This window comes from Coffea arabica, chromosome 4e, assembly GCF_036785885.1.
Source record: "Coffea arabica cultivar ET-39 chromosome 4e, Coffea Arabica ET-39 HiFi, whole genome shotgun sequence".
NCBI lineage: Eukaryota > Viridiplantae > Streptophyta > Magnoliopsida > Gentianales > Rubiaceae > Coffea > Coffea arabica.
This window is the reverse complement of record NC_092317.1, coordinates 7,312,795-7,335,816: the sequence shown is the minus strand read 5'-3', so window position 1 is coordinate 7,335,816 and position 23,022 is coordinate 7,312,795. Positions and strand designations below refer to the sequence as shown.

Here is a 23,022-nt window from a genome sequence, read left to right as displayed (position 1 = left end):
CTACTCCAATTTTTCTTCCTACCTCCTTAGACATCTAATGTATCGAAAGATTCCAGACTTGAACCCATAGGGAGGCCTTTTTAAAAGCACTTTCATCCTCTTCAATACCTTCAAACCACCTGTTCAAGACTAGAATCTGACTATCCATAATCCATGGCCCCCCTCTACTATCCTTTCCTTTTCCTGCTCCCCCCGAATAAAGAACTGAAAGAAATTGGGGCATAGTTCAACAACTTTGAGGTCTTTTGGATAACTCCAAGTTGATGTAACAAAGCTCTTCACACCAGTGTAGTTGACTATTTTTTCTCCTTTAAATTTCCCCAGAAGGCTCAACTGACATTCTTTTACCCCTAAGTTAATTTCAGTTCTGTCCAAGTCAGCCCCTCCTAGTTCCTTGCTGGAAAGCGCAAACTTCCCTAAAATTTCAGCTAAGTCCTCAGCCATGACTCCACCCAGAGATCCTTGGGTATTCCACCAACCAAATCCGACAAGCACTAAGTCTCTAACTGGAGCTGTATACAAAAGCAGAAAAACAAAACTACCAGAGCCTAACAGTGAAGTGAAACAAAGTAAAAAGAAAAGGCAGAATGCTTAATGCACATGAAAATCTAAAAAGCAAGGTAAGACGGATCCATCCTGTTAGAGCCTATAAAACTAAAGCTTACACAACTCATCAGAAGCCAAATGCACATCTGGACCCCTCTTGTGGTCTTTATCTTCTTTTGAGCCAGTTGCAACACTGGGGACCCAGAAGTATCCTCAATCTCGTAGTATTGAGTTCTTGCCTATTCCAACTCGCTGCGTATTAATTAGGAATATGAGGTTGGTTTAGATTTATGTTTTGTTTTGGACATTGAAGTTTAGAAGTTTGAAGTTTTGGGATTTGAAGTTTGAAAGTTTGAAAAGGTTAGAACTTTTAGACGCTCCCACCAAAAGGGAGAGCAGCTCTCAATGAAGAGAGAGAAAGGCTCTCAATGAAGAGAGAGAGACTTTTGATTATTCTCCATGTTTCACTTATTACAAATTGGGTTTCTCACAATTTTTTCCTCATCAAATAAAAATTGAGTAAATCTTATATATACTGACAGTATATACACTATTACCGTTTGATTCATAACATGTGTGTAAAAGTTAAATTTTAAATTTAAATTTTACATAGTTGTTATTCATCCAACGCTAACAGTGTATATACTATACTGTCAATGTGAGAAAGATTAATCCATAAAAATTTGTGTTTTCTTTTTGGGGGAGTTGTAGGGTACTGACCGCTATTTTATCTTCTTGGCTTGTAAGTTATAGGCCAAAATTACATCTACTAGAAGTAAAAAAGTATAGCATATACAAACATCTTCTGGCTTGTATTTCAACCCAAAAGACAAAAAAAAAAAAGAAAAAAGAAAAAAAAAACCACGGCTTCAACGTTTAATTATGTTTCCTTAAAAGTAACATGCTTGGAAGAGACCAATGAACAAAATTATCCATGCATATGATACAAAAGCACTTGATATGTATGTATGCTTGATAACATATCATTCAACTTCCACTGTTTCCATACAAGCTACAAGAAAATTCAACAGGCTCTGAGGCTTGAGTTGGCAGTACCATTCCACCATTGAACTCAAGTGGCCTGAACTATTCTAAGACACTAGACTGGTCAAAAGAATATAATCCATCTCTTCAACTTATTTGAAAGCAATTTTTAGAATAGTTAGATATCCATGGTGATCATCCCATTGGATTTTCAGAAAAGGTAAAACTTTCATTATTCAGTGACTGCAGTACTTGTTTACATCCAGCTAAACTCATTTTCATAGCTCAAAGCCAGAAAAACAAAATTCTAATCATTTACAAGAACAGGTGGTTGAGAACAAAAGCGCTAGTATTGGAATTTTTTTTGTACAAAATGCCATGCTGTGGGTCTTCTAATCAACCAACAGCTCTCTCACTCTGCCAGACATGCTTTGACATGATTTTGTACTCCAGAACAAATCTCCACAATAAAAAACGGTTGGTATTGCATCGCTGAAGAAGAACCAAGTTGAAAATTTCTGTGAGCTAGAGGGCGATCAAGTCTTCATCTTCTTTCCAACTCCACTTCTCTATAATGATGCCATTTTTGGTATCTTTGATGCCCAGGCAGTACTGGTCTAAGTCTAGCGGCAGATGTGCATTTCAAACAGCAGCATCCTCTTGACTGGTTCACACAGGCCATGCAGCATCTGAAACACCAAGTGCAGTATGGTAAACAGCTAATGACGTATATGCAGGCAGATACAACAAACTTCGGGTTTGAAGAAAAACACCTAAGAACAACACTATGCAGATGCATGAAATTCTTCTGATAAGCTGGAATCATGCTAACGTCTATAACATATGTTTTTCTTCTCCTCAGACCTATCAGCATTCAGGACAATTACCTCACTCCACTTTGGTTATCACATTGCAAGATGATTTGACAATGGATTTTTCAGTTTGCATGCTGAGAATGATCCATTGGATTTCCGCTTCCCAATACTGTAAACTACCTCTAGATTCAATGCCTGTACAATGTGTGTTTTTAATTCAACTTGCACCTTCATTCACCTATCTTGAACCAATTGTAAAAGAAATTTTACTCGCACTTGATGAAGAACAATTATTGCATCAACAAAAGACACCAATTCATCAAATGACAATACATTAAAAGGTAAGCTTGCAAACATATTTTACAAAATAAAGTATTTATGGACACCTTTTAACCACGCTGATCATTAACAGAAAAGGTTCATCAAACAAATCTTTCTAATTCTGAATTTGTCAAGAGATAAAAAATTATCATAATTCTTTAGATTATCCTTGAGCAATGAAGAAATGGAACTTACAGGAAAAGGAGGTTACAATCAAGGTTTGCACAATTACGATGTCTCAATTCCGACACTTTTGAACCACATATATAGCATTTGGCAAATGAGTTATCCAGGAAAGCTTGTGTTTTGCTAGCTTCAGTTTTAACTTCAGGCTTGAATACAGGAGGAGGAAGAGCAAGACGAGCATCAAAAACAAAGAGATTTCCAACCCATCCAGCAGAACCTTCACTCTTGAGATAATGAGAAATCCCTCCCATCAATGTATATAATCTTTTGAAACCTCGTCCTCTGCAAAATAAATAAAAGACCTCTAAGTTCGTCAAATGATTTTCATAGTCTGCTCTCAACAGCCTAAGCTTTTAGAGAAGTAATAATTCGACAAGGTATCCTTAAGGTAATGATCTATTCGATCCTCCATGTGAAGGGTAAAGAGTGGGCATGTGTGGCCCACATTTTACTTAATATAAATACAGAGACAAAAGCGGAATACCAATAACACAATTCGATTCTATTATTTCCAAAAACTAAAAAACTTGAATTTTCTTCTCTTCCTAATCTCATTAGTTATATGTGGAATAAGTAATTACTTGTGAAGCAGAGAAGATATGGGCACATGGCACATAATCATCATTATGTAAATGGAGAGTGATAGGAAAAACATTCTTAATATGATGTTCCCCTACAATATTGACCTGTAAAACTCGTGGTGACTATTGTTCTTTGCTCTCTTCTAAGTTAGACTAAATCTTTGCTCTCTTCTTAGTTCTTATTTATTTTAAGTATCATCTCATTCACATTGGACCTTTAGGAACATTTCTGTATGTTACACATGATTTTTGATGGTTTGGGTCCGCTTATACATGTAACTATACAATTTAACAAAGAAATAAACAATAGATTCCTCATTCATTATAAGATGTATGCTCGTCCTGTTTAGTATCAAAATTCCTTTCCTGAAGCAAAGTCCTGTAATAGAGTAGTTATGAACCCTGTAGGGTGGGGATATAGGTAAGAACACAGGAATGCACACAATTGCAAAGAGAGAGTAGAAAGCATATGAAAATATATGTTGTCTACCTAAGGATTGCAGAGTATACATCACAGCGAATACCTCCAGTGCAATACATTAATACATCTGTTTTCTCTTTGTCTATGGCAGCTAAAGGATCTGATTCACTGACCTGATACACAACCGTCAACAAAACAGAAGATTTTCGTGTTAGAAATATGCAAAAAGAAACAAAATGCAACTGCAAAAGAAAAATAAAACTTTATCCAATAAAAGGCAAACAGTGGTCAACAAATTTAACAAATACAGCAACAGGAAAAAAAAAAGAAAAAAGAAATATAGGAATCAGATAAGGAACTTCCGAAGGGAAGAAGATAAACATAACCATGGCATGTTTTGCAGTAACTAGTGTACCATTCCTGAAAATGCGGGGGACACAAGGCATTTGTCACTAGCCCTCAACAATCCAGGAAGAATGGAGAGAGAGGAAAAGGCAGCCAAGGGAAGTAATTGTATTCTGTTACATTGTCATTGATTAACCTAGAAGAATACTACCCACTTAGTTTACCAGTCCATGGACGAAAATACTAAATATAATATACAAGACATTTTTATGAAATCTGGTATTTGATCAGTTAAAAGTTGAGACCTCTTATTAACAAAAAGGTAAACACTGCAAGAGATATTACACGAAAAACTGGGTAGAAAACTAATCTAGATCCAATAAAAGGTAATGTAATGTTACACCATTGAGTCAGACAATCCAAAAGAAGTGCTTCTAAAGCAATCCACATCCGGCCGTGGAGCCCCTTGAAAATGGCCAACGTCCCATTCATAACCTGATTACAAGTATATCGCAAACAAAAATGAGCAGGAGATGCAAATCAAAGTAATGCTAATAAGAAGAGCTAGATCAGATACGGATGCAACTGTTGCAGACATGAGAAGGAAACTGACAACCATAACTAAATAGAAGTGCATTTCGAGGAGAAGGTAAAGTATAATCCTTATTTGGTTGCAGAAGATAACTGGAAAAAAGATTTATTTACATCGAGCTACAAGTCTGTACGAGTTCCATATCACTCTGTTTAACAACTTCTCATTCTCAAGATTCAAGATCAGAGCTTAGTGGAAAGAAAGAAACTACATCAACATGAGCTTACATTCCCAGAAAGCATCTTTTATTCCAGAAAAAGCACAATGCTTGCTGCGATCATTCTAGTCTGAAAATCCCTAATGAAGCTGTCCACTCTCTGCTAGTGTTTGATGACTAAGTTGTCTATCTATGCAGGTCAATTTCCTTCAACGAGATATCCCCATACCAGCCTAGTCAACAATTTGGTCATGATCTTCAACGATCATTTAGCCCCCTCATGTTATGGGTTATCTCCCCGCATATAGTCTTTTTCATTAAAAATTAAAATTGTTGCTCTTAATAAGTTTCAGAAAATGTAGAAGTCGACTTCTTGAGAGTCAATTTCAGTTATCTGAGACCAATGTTTATTTATTCTAACCTTCACCAAAACTAATCTCAGCACTTCTTCAAGAAAACTCAGCCTTCAACTCCTTTACTTTTTCACCAAACTTCAATCTTCTCCCCCTTCCTTCCTTTCTCCTTCTCTTCCTGCTTTCTTCATCAGTTCTGTGTTTGCCTATGAGTACCCTTTTTCAATCGATTTGTGTTCTTATTTTTCTGGCTAATTTGGCTGCTCTACTGGCCTTCAAGTGAAAATTTTCAAGGTGATTTTTCCTCAAATTTGAAATTGATTTCTCTTTGTGGAAGGGGTACCAATACCAACAATTATAAAGCTGATTTTGTACCAATTGACGAAGTAATTCCAAGAGCTCAGGGCCAACTTATCATCCTAAACTTGTGACCATGCCAGATAGGTGACACGTTAAATAGAGTGGTGGAAATACAAGAAACAGTCCATTCTACTAGAATACAATACACATTAGGTCATTTCCACAAAAAAAGTAAACTTCTGATGGCAATACATACCATTTCTCACATCAAGCAGAATACAGTTGCCATTGAGATCTCCATTGGAACAATCATTAACCTTATTTAATGCCTCTAATCTATTTCGCCACTGGGATGGTGTGAGGGGTATAGCTCGAATTGAGGGCTCAAGCAAAGGAAGATGTGAAATTCCTCCTTCCAACTGTAGATAAAACTTCACAAATGAGTAATATGCATTCAGATTTATAAGGCAGGAAACATGACAAGCACGGACCACATTCATTGTAGAAACTGCAAATTAATATAACAACCTCATAGACACGCTTAAACCATGTTTTACTTAACAATATAACTGGGACTAACTTTTTCAAGACAGAACTTCAAGTAAGAATATTTTGAAAGGGAACTGGGTTTGACAGTCCACCCTAATGACCTTTGTGATTTCTATACTTGAAATCCCTTTAATCATGGTGGAAAAAGTTGCTTCAGGAACTTCCTTTTTAGGCTTTAGAAACTAGTTCTTTTATCGATACAGGAAATGAAGAAAAGACTGTGGTTGAAGTGTGACTAATAGACAGCTGTAAAGAGAGTAACTAGAAACAAGTGCATATAAAATTAAAAAAAAAACAGTGGAATTATGTAACACATTTCTGAAATCACCTGTAATTGGTGTCACGGATATACTCGAGCAATTTAAAATTTTTTGAGGTCAGACAATCTTGGAACACGATATGAAAAGCTAAAGCCTAATGTAACTGAAGGGGACAAAATTGCTAAATAAATATTTCAAATAACCTCCTATCCAAACAAACCCACTATGATTTGTAACTTTAATGTCTACAAAATCAAGCATCTGAAAAAATATTCAACTCTGCCACAGTGAATTGCAACAAAAGATTCCACAATGATCATGATTTAAGGAAGTGATCAGTGAACAAGATTGGAACTCGCCCCTTGAAAACAATTGGGAGCTTCATGGGAAAAACACATGAAACCAATGTAGCTGTCAGCAAGGCTGTCAACAGCTAAAAAGTAGCCAACACCTCATGTATGAGCATAAAGACAACACCTATTAACAACATGTGACATGAAAAAGCGTTATTTCTATTTCATGTTCTATTATCGTGGGAAAGGAATGAATGGTTAACTATTTCAACCTACTAATCAATCCGGCACTATCCTGGACACAAGAATAAAAGATGCCAAACTTTAAGAAAAGTCAATTCTTCTGACCAATGGAATCAGTCAAATTTTAAGAAACTCATAAGCAGAATTCTATCAGCTCATATGGCTAAACAGTCAAAGTCCAATTCAAGAATTTACTATTTCAAGGTCTACTTTCACTAAAAGGATTTGTTTTTCTAGTGAAAAGCACTAGTCGAATGTAAGCAGAAAAGATAGCATATCAAAAAAGAGGTTTAATGCACTGAATTGCAATTGTAGTTTATCATTACGAGAAAAACAGAATGCAAAAAAGAATATAACACAAAAGATAAAAGGAAAAAACTTCAAAGATATTAGAAGAACAGAAAAACAAGGTGAACAGGGCGGAAACATAAAATCTAACTTGCCTGAACAAGTGAAGGCTTATAACGAAGCCTTAATCTGGGAAAGGCATGGCCATTTGAAACTGGTGAGATCTGAACTAGTACACCTGCAAATCTATGGTCCTCTTTTACCCATTTAGCATATGCAAGAGCATCTTTGGCTGGTCCACTGTACTGCATAATTGGAGTCTCAGGGCAGAATATAGGAGAAAGAATGAAAGACTGGGGCCCCCCGTGGGATTAAGTGAAGTCCAAGAGGCTCGCTAAGAATGAAATGCCAAGATAATAAAGCATACCTGCGCATTAATTCCTTGTTCGTTCAGGTATATTCGTCCGTGTATATTACGACCCTGAATCGATTAATGATGTGCAAAGACCAATAGTTACTTAATTGACTAAGATATTCATACTTGATTATAATCAAGAGAACAGAAGATAAAATTGATAAAATTACATTCCACGGTTGATGAAGATACATTGCCCTCTAGTTCTTACTGATTTGAAATACAATGACACCACTTGCCTAGATTCCAGTTTTCGCTTAAATAAAAATGGAATGAGACATTTCAAGGGCTTTTATGATCCTTGCTCTCTCCAAAAGTAGCTGAATGTATAGCTTTCAATCAATACCTCCCAGAACAAGGAGCAATCAAAACAGCAATTCTACTTGTGAGTGAAAACACACCACATACTTCAGAGGCTACATTAAAAAAAAACCAACATCTAAATCTCAAGTTTGCAGAAAAGAACCTAAATATCACAAACTAAATTCACATTAGTTCCACAGAGCCACAAGCATTCACATAATTAGACATTCATGTCCCCATTAACCATTCTAATCACCAACTTCAGAAAATCAATTTACTTCCAATTTAAGAAAAAGATAATTGGCAAGCAAAAACCTGCATGAAGGATAGGTGCTTTGACACTTCCTCTTGAGGGTCTTCAATAAACACAAAATGATAGAAATTCACCACTACAAACATATCTTCTTCCCTAAAGTTCTCATCTTTTTCGGGCTGAACCCTTACCCAATTATTGCCTTGTGAATTAGAAGACAATGCACAAATCTCGAAACTTCTTTTGCATTCCCAAGAAAAGGGTCGATTTCTTTTCCATCCTAACTCAAATTTGCACCCAGATAAAGGCAAAAAAGGAAATGCCCTGTTCCTACTTTTCAAATATGAAGTAGCAGCTGCTGAAATCTTGGAAGTATGAAAAAAATATCTAGGCTTTTGAGAAGTCGAGGAGATAACTATACCAGACATAGCAGAAGCATAGAAAAAATGCTGCAGGGAATTAGGCATAAAGATAAGTGTTTGCGTTGCTTTGCTCTCTTCAGCCCTTCTGCACCTCAACGTTTTCCTTTTTTGGTTTTTCTTTTTTCATTTTTTCCCTGGTGGGGGAAGGCCTAGCGGTTTGTCTTGCGCCCTTTTTTTTTCGGGGTAACTAAATTTGGTCCTCCATCAACAAGGGGAGAAATATGTCCAATAGGGTATAAACGAGTTTAACTAATTTCAAACTCTAAACCACTATTTAATTTAACTATGTTTGTTTATTTCGACAAGTTGAGAATCGTGGTCAAATTTTTACTTGTTTATTTATGGAGTTGAAGAAGAGCTCTTAGTAATTTGAACTTTTTTATATATAAATTTTAAATAGTATATCAATTCAACCAAATTCCAATCAAACTTAAAATTCAATGTAGATACAAAATACAAATTTTTTCAAATATTATTTTACTTACATCATAGTTATATTTTTTATTTTTCTCACATATATTACAATATGAATATAATTATGGAAAGAATTATTCTAAATAATAGCAAATGAGTTTTTCGGATGTTTATTTAAAACTTTACTATAATTTATTGTAAAAATTGTAGAAAAATTTTTAAAATGTAAAACTTTTTTTTTCTTTTTCCTTTTCTTTCCTCTCCTCTTCTTCTCCCTCACATCACCACTCGCCCCCGGCAGGCGATCGGTGACGGCAACCACTGCAATTTTTTTTAAATTATTTTTTGCTTTCTTCTCTCTTTCTTTCTCTTTTCCCTCTTCCCTCCCTCCCCCGCGACCCTCCCTCTCTCCCGGTCATGCAACTAGATTGTGGCCCGTGATCTAGTCACGCGATTGGAGGAGGGGGACAGAGGGGGCAAGAGAGGGAAGGAGGAGGGGAAAATAAAAGCTTCTCTTTGTTGGTGCCGGTGTTGGCGCTGGCGTCGGAAGAGATGGTGGCGGTAGGGATGGTGGTGGGGGGAGGAAGAACAAGAAAAGAAAGAAGAGAATTTTTTTTTTTTTTTGTGTTTTTGAATATTTTGAAATGTGTAATTTAAAAATTTTGAAATTTTTTTTGAAGTTACTGTTTTTAAAATTATTAAAAAACTTATAAAAGAAAAATTAGGCAAAAAAACCCACTAAGATGACAAGAGTTGTGGAAAGTTGAAAAGCAACTTAGCAGTGACCATGATTTGGAGTTGCAGCCCTGCCCAACTACTCCCTTATTTGAGCTTCCCAATTTGTTTCCTCTATCAGTCTTTTTCTCTTTTGGGAATTCGGTTATAGGAATAAATATACCCAATAATTTTTTTGCCTTCATTCATGGGGATAATTTCACAAAAAGGCGTAGAATCCCACTTTATTATGAATGAATTGTTACATCAAAAGCCACAGATAAAAAATGTAAGCACATCAAAAGTTCGATTTTTTTAAAAAAAAATTAAGCACACATACACACACAGCTTCTTGGCAGACCTCGCAAATACAAGAGCTGTTTTATTTTACCTTTACAGAATTTTCTTTGATGTAACTTATTGAAACTAGTTCTGGCATTCTTTTGGCAATTGAGTGAATCGAGCTGTATCTTTACAATAATCATAGATCAAATACTTTTCTTGAACAATGTTCAGTTGACGTCTTTGATCCTTGTCCAGCTTTTTATTGCCAGATCTATCCCACCAAAATTGCCCTGGCTTGCTACATTTAGCTGTTGGAAAATCTGTCCTAGATGGTATAGCACATCCATCAATCTCAAATGATCCAAATGTTCCAACAAATGGAGCATGGCTCCAATTGGTCTTCACTCTTCCCCCTTGTGTAGCCCAATCTTCACCATTCACAATGATCCGTGGACTTCCATTGGTCGAAATGTTGGAAATGGTATGCCAATTTCTTCTTTCTTTTCAAACACCCTTAGAGGGACTTCATCAACTTGAAATCTAGTAAATTTTGGCATTACAATTGGGAAAATTTGCTTTACATTATCACAATTGTTAAATTAGTCATTTTTACTAATCAACCAAATTAATCCAACCATGGTTTTACAACGTATCTGTTTGGATTGCTATTTTTAAGAGTTTTTGTAAAAAAAAAATGTGCTGTACCAATTTGATATATGTGAGATAAAAATGTGGTTGAAAAATGTGTTTACGGAAACATAAATTTTTTTTTAGCGAAAAATCACAATCCAAAGCAAAGAAAGTAGGGTTGCAAAATGGAAGAAGAAAAAAAAAAGGGTTTCAAAATAGTATGATAATTACATTATAAAACGGTGATTCCAGAGGAAGGAATAGTTGTGAAAGTCGGTGGTGGGATCAAACCATAGACCATGCCTTTGCTCTCTGTCTCCAATGCCATTCAAGATTACATTTGTTTGTACAAGGTAAGGTTCTCCTGAAACATTGCCTAGAAATTCAAAGTCTAACTCGTCATGATCTGACCCATCTGATGACAACTGCATGAATTTTCAATCAATTCAATAGTTAATCACGAACAATTCATTCATTGTCTGCAGATAAAAGAAAATTTGACTGCAATACTAAGAAGAAACAGTACGAAAATTTATCTTACACAATAATGTTTATCCGAAAATCATGATATATTAAAAAAAAGATTAATCTTATATACGCAGTATATACACTAACGGACGTGGATGCAAGCCACTGTAAAAAGAGAAATTGGTGGTATGAAAGCAATACCATATATAGAAGCTTTTTTGCATGCTTATCAATAACTACCATAGTCAGAAATGCTAATGAATATGATTGACAAATTAATGTACTTACGTAGAAGGCTGTGACAGTTCCGGCTGAATCACCTTGAACTAGTTTGATTTGTGCACTCATTTTCCCAAACAGATATTTGTTCTTGGACATGAAACCACAACCTACGATACCAAGCTCTCCCAAGTGAAATAATTGCATGGAAAAAACTACACATTACCAGATTAGCCACAAAAGTTAGAAAAGAGTGGTGAAGAATGATCTGCAGAGTACCAGATTCTTTGTCAAGAGTTAATACGACACCGTCTCCTTGAGTGGTAATGTGGTCAGGTGCCCATATAATGTCGAAGAGTTCACTAAATTTTGCAGAGGCCACAACATTGAGGAGCATAAATAAGCAGCTAAAACTGAAGAGAAATACTTTTGACATTGTGAAATTTTTGCACTTTCTTGGAAAATGACAAATGCTAGCAAAGTTTGAGGCCAGTTTTTATAGGCCAAAAAATTGAATGGAGTTTTAGCCTAGGATCTGAGGGATTTTGGTTAGGGAAGTAATTAAGGCCCCACTAGAGAACAGGCATGGGGAATAATTTAATAGAGACATGGATGAACAATATATATGCATGAACTAGACACCTCACACCTTGTTTGATTTGTTACTTTTTTTTTTAATTATTTTTTATCTATGAAGATTAAGGAAGATTAGTCAGTCAAATAACATCAATGACGCAAATCATGAGGATTTAAGTGCTAGCTCAACTTCCAACCAAGAATTGATGGCCAGCTATCTTCTTCTAGATTAAGTTCAAAAGAAATGCAGTCTAATGTTTTAGAGGATCTTCAAAAAAAAAAAAAACTTTCACAGTTCGACTATGATACAATTGACGGTCTAGAATCCAAAAAATTCTACCCATGGTAAGGTCATTTACACACATAAATAAATAAATAAATATATATATATATATGTGTGTGTGTCTGCGTGGAAGGAAGAGAAATAAATATTAATAATATATCATTAATCACACCACATATAATAACTAGACTCGTAATCCTTTACTCTTCTACCAATAATATTAGTAATATATCATTAATCACACATAATAAGATTTCATGTATTTATAGACTCGATGGCTTAGTAAATAAGTCTTACCATCATAATAATTTTTTTAATAAAATACTGATTCATGACTGAAATCTTAATTTGACTAAAATACTGTAATAATAATATAGAAATTTCTATTTTTGATCGTTGATTTAATATACCAAAAGGAAGGTACAAAGGAACAGTAAGTTAAATAAGAGACACAATTCTGAACAAAATTTACAGCAGCCGTGGTCGGAAAATCAAGAACGCCGGTCGGCCGTTCAACTACAACCATGTGCTTGCTGCGATTGTGCACCGGCTGGAAAATAGAATTGCAATAATTAATTCAATATCCTAAGGGACTAAGAAATCACGCAAAATCCGGAAAAAAAAAAAAAGCCATAAAGAAAACCGAGAAGGATTCATTCCTCTGTGCTGCAAAGAATTGGTTACCCCAATTACAAGACCGATTCATGACTGGATCAAGATCATATAATTTTCTCAAAGATTTTTACAATTTTTTTAAATTGAAATTAAATGAGTAAGTAATTGTGCAATTATCTCAAAAGGCAATAAACAAAAAAAAAAAAAAAGGAGTACTCTATAGTCCATACAAGAGAGAGTCACAAAAGCCGACTATATACAGACTCAATTTATTCCAATGATCTCAAAGAAATTCAAGAGGGATAAAAAGACGACTGTGTAGAAGATCAATTTATTTCAGCAATTTTAAAGAAATTTAAGAGGCTAAATGGAAATGAATATTTAATATATCGTAGAGCATGTTGAGATAATTAATGTTAGTTAACTTAGAATGTAAAGTTTTATATATATATATATATATATATATATATATCATGTAGTTTGATAACATTAATTATGATCAACTATGAAAATAGCTAATGCTATATCACCATGTAGTCACATTCATTCTTCTTTGTATTTTCTCCCTCTCAATTTTCCTTTTCCACATTTTTTGCTGGTTTTCTTTACGTAAGTCCATTTTACTCTTTCATTTAATGTAGAAAAGATTACAAGACTTCACATAAAAATAGACCCACAAGAAAGATAGAAACTATATAGTATATTGTACCGATCAGTCTCCAGGGAACATAATCAATGAACCGCTTTTGGCCATATGAACCCTTGTAGTTAGCAAGTCCATGGAAGGACAGAACCGACTTGATTACTGGAATAAAGTAATTTGCAGAGCATTATTGTGTGCTGATTCTTGATTCAATTGGAAGCCCACCTTTAGGTGATGTTGAATATAATAAGTAGTGGAAATCTTTGAAAAGAGATTTCATACCATAAATTATGGATCCTTGTCTTGTATAAGGACTGCATTATGATCGAACAGGAGGAAAGTATTAAGAAACTGAGGATATTCTATATACTTCTTACTACCTTTATGCTTTTGAAATAAATTTTTGCATGGATATGATTAGTCTTGTATAAACAAATAAAAGGCAAAGACAAATATGAAGTATGCAAACTACGGAAAAGATGGTTGGCAAGCAAAAACATGCATGAAGGATTGGTGTTTAGACACTCAAAGTCCGTGATTGATAACTGAATTTAACGCTTGCATTTAATGGGTTTAGATCTTAATATATTTATACATATTTTATAACAAAAAATAGAACATCTTCATTAATTAATTCTGAATTGTCTAGGCAAAATTATTTCAAAAAATAAGTGATAAACTATCCACTTATCACTTGATATAAAACATGCTCAAATGTTAAGGCTTCTATATTTAACAATTTAATAATTTAATAGATTTAAATATCAGATTTTAGATTTCAGCTTTCAACTTTCAGCTTTCAGTTTTATCAATATGGTTGAAAGATGAATCAAACTACTTAATACCCAAATTGAATTTGGCTCGCTAAGAGTTCGTTCGAGTTTGTTTCGCAACTAATCAAATCAAAGCTGAACAATAATTTGTGTTTGATAAACTTTTAAAATCGAGTCGAACTCAGTTGGATTAGTATATTTGTAAAGTTTATACGTAAAAGTTCAAATTACTCAAGCTTAACTTGAGTACTGTTCAATAAAATCTCGTTCGAACTCAACTCCAGAAATAAATAAACTAAGTTTGAATACAATTTCAAACTTGTCAAAATAATCAAACATGTTTAAAAATTAAAACACTAGAATGCTCAACTTGTTTAAACTCATTTTCACCCCTATTTATCAGATGCACCCTTCCTCTTTAGGGGTCTTCAATAAACACAAAATGGTATAATTTCACCACTAAAAACTCATCTTCATCCCTAAAACTCTCATCTTTTCCAGGCTGAACCGTCATCGAATTATTGCTTTGTGAATTAGAAGACGCTGCATAAAGTTCAAAACTTCTTTTGGATTTCCAAGAAAAGCCTTCTATGGGCTTCTGTAATCTCTCAAGTCTCATCAGCAGCTCTTTTTTCTTTTTTCTTTTTTAATTATCTTTTTGGTTGGGGTTTGTCTTATTCAAATTTCCTCTACTAATTTTTTTGTACACGAAATTTGTCCCCCGTTTCTTTTAATAAGAAATTAATTTGTCCCTCCTATCAATGAAAGGGGAAGGGAGATGCCCAACAAACCAATCAATGCACATTGCACAAATGATACATTACATTTCAATCAGTGGGTGCCATTGGTAAGATGATAAGGAGTTTTCGAAATTGGAAACTATGAAGCCATTTAGTTAGTAAAAATAATTTAGCAGTGATGGCTTGGAGTTGCAGCTGCACCCAACTAATCCCCCTTTATTTATTTTTTTCATTCTGTTTTCTCTATTTGTCATTTTGTCTTTTGGGCATTTCAGTTATAGGGATGAATACATCCAATAACTTTTCCCCTTCTTTTCTTGGGGGTTTTCATAAAAAGAGGTAGAATTCCACTTTATTATGAATTCTTATATTACAAGACACATAAAAAGGATAAAGTTAAAGTCTTCATTGAGAAAAAGTATTCATTGAATTGTAGATCATAAGATCAAAAGTGCATCAAAAGTTCTCAATAAAGAGGAGAGTAAATACATTAATAGATACACATTTTTGGGCCTTAAAAAGCTACTCATATTTTATCCTCATTGAGCAACTTTGGATGGCCTCATACCGATGCATTTGACAGCTTAACTTAATAGCACTTCTAAAATGATATTCATTTATAAATTCAAGAGCAACTAGGTCAATTTTCAGCCTATTTCTTTGCTTTTTTGTTCTCTTCTTTGCTTTTTTTTTTTTTTTTTTTTTTTAAATAATCAGATAGATGTCCAGCAGCTTTCACTAAGGCCTGCCTGTAAAAGAAAGGAAGCAGAACATTTGACACCAGCTCATTTCCTTGGCGCTTGCTGATCAATTCTTAGCAGACTTGGCAATTACAATTGCTGTTTTAATTTACCTTTACAGAATTTTCTTAGAATGTAACTTGTTTAACTAGTTCTGGCATTCTCTTGGCATTTGAGTAAATCGAGCTGTATCTTTACAATAATCATAGACCAAGTACTTGTCTTGAACCATTTTCAGTTGACGTCTTTGATTCTTGTCTAACTTTTTATTGGAAGATTTATCCCACCAAAATTTCCCAGGCTTGACACATTTAGCTACTGCATCATCAATCCCAGATGATACTGCACATGCATCAACCTCAAATGATCCAAATGTTACAACAAAGGGAGAATGGCTCCAATTGGTCTTCACTCTTCCTCCTTGTGTAGCCCAATCATCTCCGTTCCACAATGATCCATGGATTCCCATTGCTTGAGTTTTTGGAAATTGCGCACCCATTTCTTCTTTCTTTTCAAACACTCTTATTGGGACTTGATCAACTTGAAATCTGGTAAAATTTGCCATTGCAATTGAGAAAAAAAAAGTTTTAGCTTTACATGGTTACCATTAATTAATAAAATCATGGTTTTGTTAGGAAGAAATTAAACTTGTATCTCAGACAAAGTTTGGCGAATGTGAATATTTTATCACATTTTGCAAAGTTAAACATCTTAGCCGAGACCATGCATTAGCTTGACTCTTAATCCAGTGTACATATTATATAAAGGGTACTGGAATTTAGAAATTGCAGAATGCAAAACTGTCATGTAAAAGGAAATTTTTTTTATCAATGATGTAATCTTTTGAATTAGATTTTACCAGCACAAAATTGTGTAGTAAAGATAATAATTAAGTAGCGTCCTAACCATGTGCTACTTCCTTTTAAACCCTCACTTTCCAACTATAAACCTAGTTCCATCAGCAAACAGTATATAAACTCATATGTGTTTCTGTGTATGTATTTCAGCCTGGTAGATTTCTCTCCACTTAATTAAGTATCGATCCAAGAAAGTATGGTGCAAAATTTAGGGAAAAAAAATACTCAAAAAAGTGGTACTATTACATTATAAAATGGTGATTCCAGAAGAAGGTATAGTTGTGGAAGTCAGTGGTGGGATCAAACCATAGACTATGCCTTTGCTCTCTGTCTCCAGTCCCATTCACGAATACATTTGTTTGTACAAGATAAGGTTCTCCTGAAACATTGCCCAGAAATTCAAAATCTAACTCGTCGTGATTAGGCCCGTCTGCTGTCAACTGCATGCATTTGAAATCAACTGAATACTCAGTGATTGATAACTTTAGCCATTTCTCAGTTAAATAAAGAGCACATTGACTAATTACACAATCTATAGCTGAAAATTACCATTTAAGATTGAAGCCATGATTAAAATGAAAATTTTTCTAACACAGGCAATACTAAATATAGAAGCTTTTTAGGTTAACGAAATAATGCCAAATTAATATACTTACATAATAGGCTGTGACTGTTCCAGCTGAATCACCTTGAACTAGTTTGATTTGTGCACTGATTTTCCCAATTAGATATTTGTTCTTGGACATAAAACCACAACCTGTGAGACCAAACCCTCTTTCATGTCAAAAAATAGCATGGAAAAAAAAACTAAAACACAAAAATGGAAGACAGTAGTGAAGAATGATCTACCTGTTGCGCTGTCAAGGTTTAATATGACATGGTCTTCTTGAGTGGTAATGTGGTCAGGTGCCCATATGGGCTCGAAGAGTTCACTAAAATAGGCAGAAGCCATAACATTTAGGAACATAGCTAGGTAGCTAAAACTCAAGAGAAATATTCTTAACATTGTGAAATTCTGCATTTTCTTGAAAAATTACAAGTGCTAACAAAGTTTGAGGCCAGTTTTTATAGACCTAAAACTGGGCACCGGGGCAGCTAAGATGACATGGAGTTTCAGAAAGTGGGAGCAGGAAGATCCAAATGGAAATTAGTATAAGCCTTAATCTGTACAATTTTGTTAGCACTGAACAGTCACTTGGGGCAAGTTGGAACTGCAACAACTGCATAATCCCCATTCCTTTTGCTTCCTTTCTGTTTCTCTCTATTTGTCATTTTCTATTTTCAGGGACTTTGGTTAGGGAATTAAAGGCCCCATTAGAGAGGGGATTTGGTTACAGGTATAAGAGAATCTAATACAGACTGGATGTATTAACCACATATATAAAATAGACCATTTTTTTTTTTTTTTTTAGAATTTGTTCTTTTCGGTTTATGATCATCTATAAGACTATGAAAGATAACCACCCCTGAATGTATTATATATATAAACTGGAGAACTTTTATCATATATTGTAAAAATTTTTGGATTTACCTTTAGTCTTTGCAATTTTTACGAAACAATGGCTTTCTCCAGTGGCTCTAAAAGTTTTAATAACCATTTCTTTTTATTTTTTTGGTCCTATGGAGGAAAGAATAAACCATTCTTTACAGCGATATAAACCCAAAAGGTCTAAAGAAAAAGCGAAATTTCTGTTCGCTGGCATTCTAACATCTTGATAACAAAAAATTGAATAATCAAGTTAAGAGAATAGAATAGCAAAGAATTTATTCCTTTTTCTCTGTTTTGCTGTGGTATTTATTAAAACTTTGCTGTTATATATTTCATATAAAATGTCATGCAGTTCTTTTTCTTACCTTTTTCAGAGCAGTTTGAAAATCATGTGCCATATTTTGAGTCTTGGTTCCAATAAAAAGAGGAAAAAAAATTCCTTTTGTAGTTAAAAAAAATTGAGAATTAATGACGTAGCTGCAATTTCAGCACTTGAACTTCAACATGTTATGTTATACCCGGTCCTTTGTTTCTACATTCATTTATTGATGATTGAATATTATCTACTGTTGCTATAAACTCACAAAAGAAAAAAAAAATACAATTAATCTGCTGAGATGGAAAAGAAATTGCTCCAGTATTTAGTTTTAGGGTGAAAATGATAATTATTAAATGGATACACTTGATGGAAATTTGTTCATCTTTCATTTGAGTCAATTTTATTTTGAACTTTTCCCCTCTAAAAATATCCCTCCATGTAGTAACATCTTCTCAGGTTCTTTCTTCTTTATATTTTCTCCCTCCCAACTTTCCTTTTCCACATTTTCCCCCCATTTTCCACATTTTTTTGTTGCTGGTATTCTTTTCATTCATTTTTTGTCATTTAGGCTACTCTTACATTTTTTTTAAAAATAAAAATATTAAAAGATTTCGCAGAAAGATAAGCGAATAGAAAAGGAAGGGATAAAAAAAAGAAGAAAGAAATTAGCACTATTACACTCTAGAAGACACAATTAATTATCTGTTTTTGACCATATGACGCCTTTTAGCTAACAATTCTTAGGAAAGACAGAACTGACTTGATGTACTGATTCCAAATACAATTCCTTTTATCTGTGGGGCAACTTAATTTTTCAATATTTCCCAGGAAGGCAATAATAGTGTGTCCTTCAGAATTCCAAATACATCATCAGAAAGGAAGAAAGGTGCTCAGAATTCTATCAATCAAAGGTGCCCGGAATTCTAGGAAGAAAGGTGCCCAGAATTCTGTCAATCAAAGGCATACTCCCACAAAAAAAAAAAAAAGCTTTAAACTGAAGAGGGACAGTTTTGTTAAGGGGAAAAAATTTGTTGAAATTTAGGATGATGGGCTTGTCTTCTGCGTGGGTACCAATCTCCTAAAGAGGTTGGTTCTTCTTTGGCTCTGCTCAAATCCCACTACACACACTTTGCGAACCATTAGTCCAAAGGAATATCCTCATCTTGCTAAGTGAGACAAGATTTCTTAAGAGACTTTTCATGAGTGAGAAAGGGCTAAGAACGGAGATAAACCTCCAGCCAATTATCCGTGGCTCCTTTCTATGATTGTATATTTGGGATTGGCTTTGGCACTCCATTAGTGGAGTGTTAATTCGTTTTGAATTCGAACTCGAGTTAGTTACAAATTAAACTGAAATCGAGTCAAAACTGTGTGTTAAGATCGATCTCATTTAATTTACAGCCATAGCCATAGTTACTACTCAAATTGGTGCATGATGTTTGATGACATTTGATTGGTTTGAGAATAGTGGTATCATTTGCAAAACGAAAGGAAGAAGAAATGTTTGATGACGTCTGATTTGTTTGACTACATTGGAATGAACTAGAAATTAACAAGAAGAAGCATAAAAGTAAACAAGAAAAGGGAAAAAAAAAAAGAAATCGAAACCAATGTAATATTCTCAATAACACGTCTCTATATTTGTGGAATCAGAATTTTTTTTTTCTTTTTTCGTGATTCAGCAAATTTTCTCTCTATTCGGCTTTTTTTTTTCCCCCGGTAATCGGGTCGATTGGGACATACGATGTATGGAAGCAGTTTCCCACCGAGAAAAAGCCACTTTTTCGCCCTATAGTTTCTATTTAACAAATTGTTTTTCTCCAACGTAAGAATTTGGCAGCTATCGGACAAACGAAGTCTCAATCAATGGATTGCTTAGTACACTCTTTTCTTTTTTTAATGTAATTATGCTATTATAGTCATCCTATTGTCGTCAAAGTCAATAATCTTTGGATCGTTAGTCTAAAGGAATAACTAAAAGTGGTCCAAAAGTAACCAAAATGAAGGAATTTTGGCCTAAAAAATGGGTTCAATAAATTTAACCAGGTAGATTACGGAGCTATAGCCTCTTAAAGACGATTCAGACACTGTCTTATAAACTCAAAAGTTCTTCTCGAGCTAAAGATTAATAATATTTTTTAAAAATTTGTTGCACGTTCAAGTTTCTTCCAACCTTAGCTTGCCATCGAAAGGTCTTGTGAGGTCCAATAAGACTTGAAAATTTGTTCGACATCAGCTGGTTAATGTTTCTGGATTAGTTGTTTTATGTATGTATTATTGTTACTATCATTGTGGGTTAATTGTAATTTTATCATACTGAGGATTTAGTAATTCAAGTCCTTCACTGAGGATCATGGTTCGAAGACTCGGTTGAGACCGAGACATCTCGGGCTAGATCGCGACGAAACGTTTCCGAGATACGTGATAGGCTGAGACGTCACCGTGAAGGGTTAAAACGGCCGAGTCACTTCGAGTCAACTTGAATTTTTATTATTTTTATTAATTTTTAATTATTTTTATTTATCATATTTTTTACAATTTTTAGAATATTAAATATTTTAAAAATTCACGTCTCGCCGAGGCCACGACCAATATGCCGAGACCGATGTGAAACGGTCCAAGCCGCGACCGCGACCGCGACTTTGAACCATGCTGAGGATCTTTCCCGTGTTGCAATGTGGAGAATTCCAATTAATTGACTAGTTTAGCAAAAGCACATGGGGCAGTGGCAGCCCAAGTATAATTTTTCCACTTTTCGTCAGTTTCCTTGTAGTCAGCCTTTCCCACTTCATAGTATCCCCCAATCAGGCAATTTTTTATTTTGAGAAATGAAAGGACATTCATCCTTATATCAGCATTAGCAAGACAGCGCAAGAAAAACATATTCTAGCGTTTACCGAAGATACCAAGAATGGGCAGATCTTGCAGGCAATATTTGGCAATTCTTTCTTGCATTTTTGCTTTTTATTTCTCCCTGTTCTGTGTTTCTCAAGGTAAAGATACACTTGGAGTTAACGAATCCGTACTTGTATACCATGGAGACTTATTGGAGTCTTCCAACCAGCGTTTTCGGCTCACCATCACTCATCCCTATAGCTGGTTATGGTTCCTGGTGATCCAATACATGTCCATGCTTCGATCAATTGACGTCTGGGCCAGCGACAGCTACCAGACTCCAGCCAGCAAAGAGCCTGCATTTTTAACCATGAATGCAGATGGAAGGCTGGTTGTATATGACACTTCTCACAGTCCTGTAATCGTTGTGAATTCTGAACAGCCTATTATGATTAGCAACACTACTGCAATTTTACTTGACAACGGGAACCTGGTTTTGAGAGCACCTGGAGGGAATACTGTCTGGCAAAGCTTTGACCATCCGAGTAATAAGTGGCTTCAAGGAATGAAACTTGGGATTTTGCAATCAGGTACAAGATTTCTAACTTCATCACCAAGCTATAACCAACCTTCTTCTACATTAGGCGTCGATTTGAATAATACCAGGGAGATTACTATTACGCAAGATGGAGTGGTTTATTGGAGAAGTGGGACATGGGATGGCCAAAAGCTCAGCTTTCTTGATATATCGGATAGTTTTGGTTTCAATTTTTACTATGTATCCACTCCAAATGAGACCTATTTCACGTGGAATAGTAGTACTGATCCCTTTGCCTTACTAATTTTTAGCGAAAGTGGGAATATTACAGTTAGTAGTGGGGATTTTACCAATGCACAGGTATTGGCAGTTTGTGATGTAATCACTTACAGGACCACGAAAGATCAGCCCAAAGGGTGTACGAATTCTTGTGGCGTCGGTGATGGATTTAAGGAAATAATGGGTGACTTGGTTGCGTGGGATGAAGTGTCCTATAATGACAATGCTCTTCGCTTTTGTAAGTTGAGATGCAGAAGAAACTGTTCGTGCTATGCTTATTCTAATACTGCATACGATCAGGACGGTGTTGCTATGGGCTGTAAAATGGCTATCAGACGACATGGAAAACTTATTTCTTCAAATAAACAAACAATTTTTGCCCGCGAAAGCTTTGTTTTGGAGAAAGGTACACGCAAACTGTTTCTGTTTTAACTTGTGTCTTTGTTCAAGTGCTTGTTCAACTCCTAATATTAGTTGGTTGAAGTGATTAATCCGAATTCATCTAGATATGGTGAGCACAAATTGGAAAACACCGAAACTGATGAACTTGAATGATGATGATTTCCACTTTTGAAATTAAAAAAAAAGAGAGAAAAAAAAGCGCATAGAAAACTTGTACATTAAGGAACTTTTAATTTCTTTTAGCTATGATATCAAGCTGCAGTATCTTTCATTTTTTCCTGTGCATGTTGTTTGGCTACAACCAAGCTAGGTCTTCCATCTATCCCATCACCTGAGCTTGCTCCATGCCGAAAAAAGAAGTCAGAGACCTGGAAAGTGAAGTTATCTATTGGTGGTGCTCTAGTAACATTTTTGGGGACTCTTACGTTACTTTACCTATGTTGTAATCGACAAAGCAAAATTCGTCGCCATGAAGGTAGATTAATGTTAACTGACTGTCAATCATGAGTTTTTTAGGGAAGTTCGAGCAGGTTTACTGTTGCTTGAGCTATTGTTGCTTGATCTGTCAGGTTTAGA

General features: G+C 34.9%; 3 protein-coding genes and 1 pseudogene across 9 annotated transcripts; 1 reads left to right on the top strand and 3 right to left on the bottom strand.

Annotated features, from left to right (window-relative positions):
- Positions 1-1,738: 1,738 nt before the first annotated feature.
- On the bottom strand, positions 1,739-8,872 carry LOC113742041 (rhodanese-like domain-containing protein 8, chloroplastic). Of its 7 annotated transcripts, none has more exons than XM_027269726.2 (8): positions 8,268-8,864; positions 7,662-7,715; positions 7,390-7,539; positions 5,858-6,020; positions 4,603-4,694; positions 3,924-4,027; positions 2,862-3,134; positions 1,739-2,219 (listed from the first exon to the last, which is right to left on the bottom strand). In XM_027269726.2, exons 1-8 carry the CDS (start codon positions 8,670-8,672, stop codon positions 2,075-2,077), a joined length of 1,386 nt encoding a protein of 461 aa, XP_027125527.1. In that variant the 5' UTR covers positions 8,673-8,864; the 3' UTR covers positions 1,739-2,074. The 7 variants fall into 7 exon arrangements, with proteins under 7 accessions (XP_027125527.1, XP_071903533.1, XP_027125529.1 ...); XM_072047432.1 differs by having other exon boundaries at positions 8,397-8,864; XM_027269728.2 differs by having other exon boundaries at positions 8,627-8,855.
- Positions 8,873-10,181: 1,309 nt separating this feature from the next.
- On the bottom strand, positions 10,182-11,754 carry LOC113740664 (xyloglucan endotransglucosylase/hydrolase protein 9-like; annotated as a pseudogene).
- Positions 11,755-15,851: 4,097 nt separating this feature from the next.
- LOC113740663 (xyloglucan endotransglucosylase protein 6-like) lies at positions 15,852-17,590 on the bottom strand. The gene is made up of 4 exons (XM_027268203.2): positions 17,434-17,590; positions 17,241-17,341; positions 16,831-17,024; positions 15,852-16,275 (listed from the first exon to the last, which is right to left on the bottom strand). The coding sequence occupies exons 1-4, from the start codon at positions 17,588-17,590 to the stop codon at positions 15,876-15,878; spliced, it is 852 nt and encodes a 283-aa protein (XP_027124004.2). The 3' UTR covers positions 15,852-15,875.
- Positions 17,591-21,303: 3,713 nt separating this feature from the next.
- LOC113740662 (receptor-like serine/threonine-protein kinase SD1-8) lies at positions 21,304-23,021 on the top strand. Its single transcript, XM_072046422.1, has 2 exons — positions 21,304-22,450; positions 22,963-23,021. The coding sequence occupies exons 1-2, from the start codon at positions 21,304-21,306 to the stop codon at positions 23,019-23,021; spliced, it is 1,206 nt and encodes a 401-aa protein (XP_071902523.1).
- Position 23,022: the final 1 nt, after the last annotated feature.

Coding starts and splice junctions, on each gene's coding strand:
- LOC113742041 (XM_027269726.2), bottom strand. CDS start 8,672: ATGCCTAATTCCCTGCAGCATTTTTTCTATGCTTCTGCTATGTCTGGT. Junction 7,716..8,267: donor AGCACCTATCCTTCATGCAG/GTTTTTGCTTGC, acceptor TAATCGATTCAG/GGTCGTAATATACACGGACG. Junction 2,220..2,861: donor GATTGTAACCTCCTTTTCCT/GTAAGTTCCATT, acceptor TTGGTGTTTCAG/ATGCTGCATGGCCTGTGTGA.
- LOC113740663 (XM_027268203.2), bottom strand. CDS start 17,590: ATGTTAAGAATATTTCTCTTGAGTTTTAGCTACCTAGCTATGTTCCTA. Junction 17,342..17,433: donor AAACCTTGACAGCGCAACAG/GTAGATCATTCT, acceptor TTGGTCTCACAG/GTTGTGGTTTTATGTCCAAG. Junction 16,276..16,830: donor TGGAATCACCATTTTATAAT/GTAATAGTACCA, acceptor AAATTTTACCAG/ATTTCAAGTTGATCAAGTCC.
- LOC113740662 (XM_072046422.1), top strand. CDS start 21,304: ATGGGCAGATCTTGCAGGCAATATTTGGCAATTCTTTCTTGCATTTTT. Junction 22,451..22,962: donor AAGCTTTGTTTTGGAGAAAG/GTACACGCAAAC, acceptor TGAGTTTTTTAG/GGAAGTTCGAGCAGGTTTAC.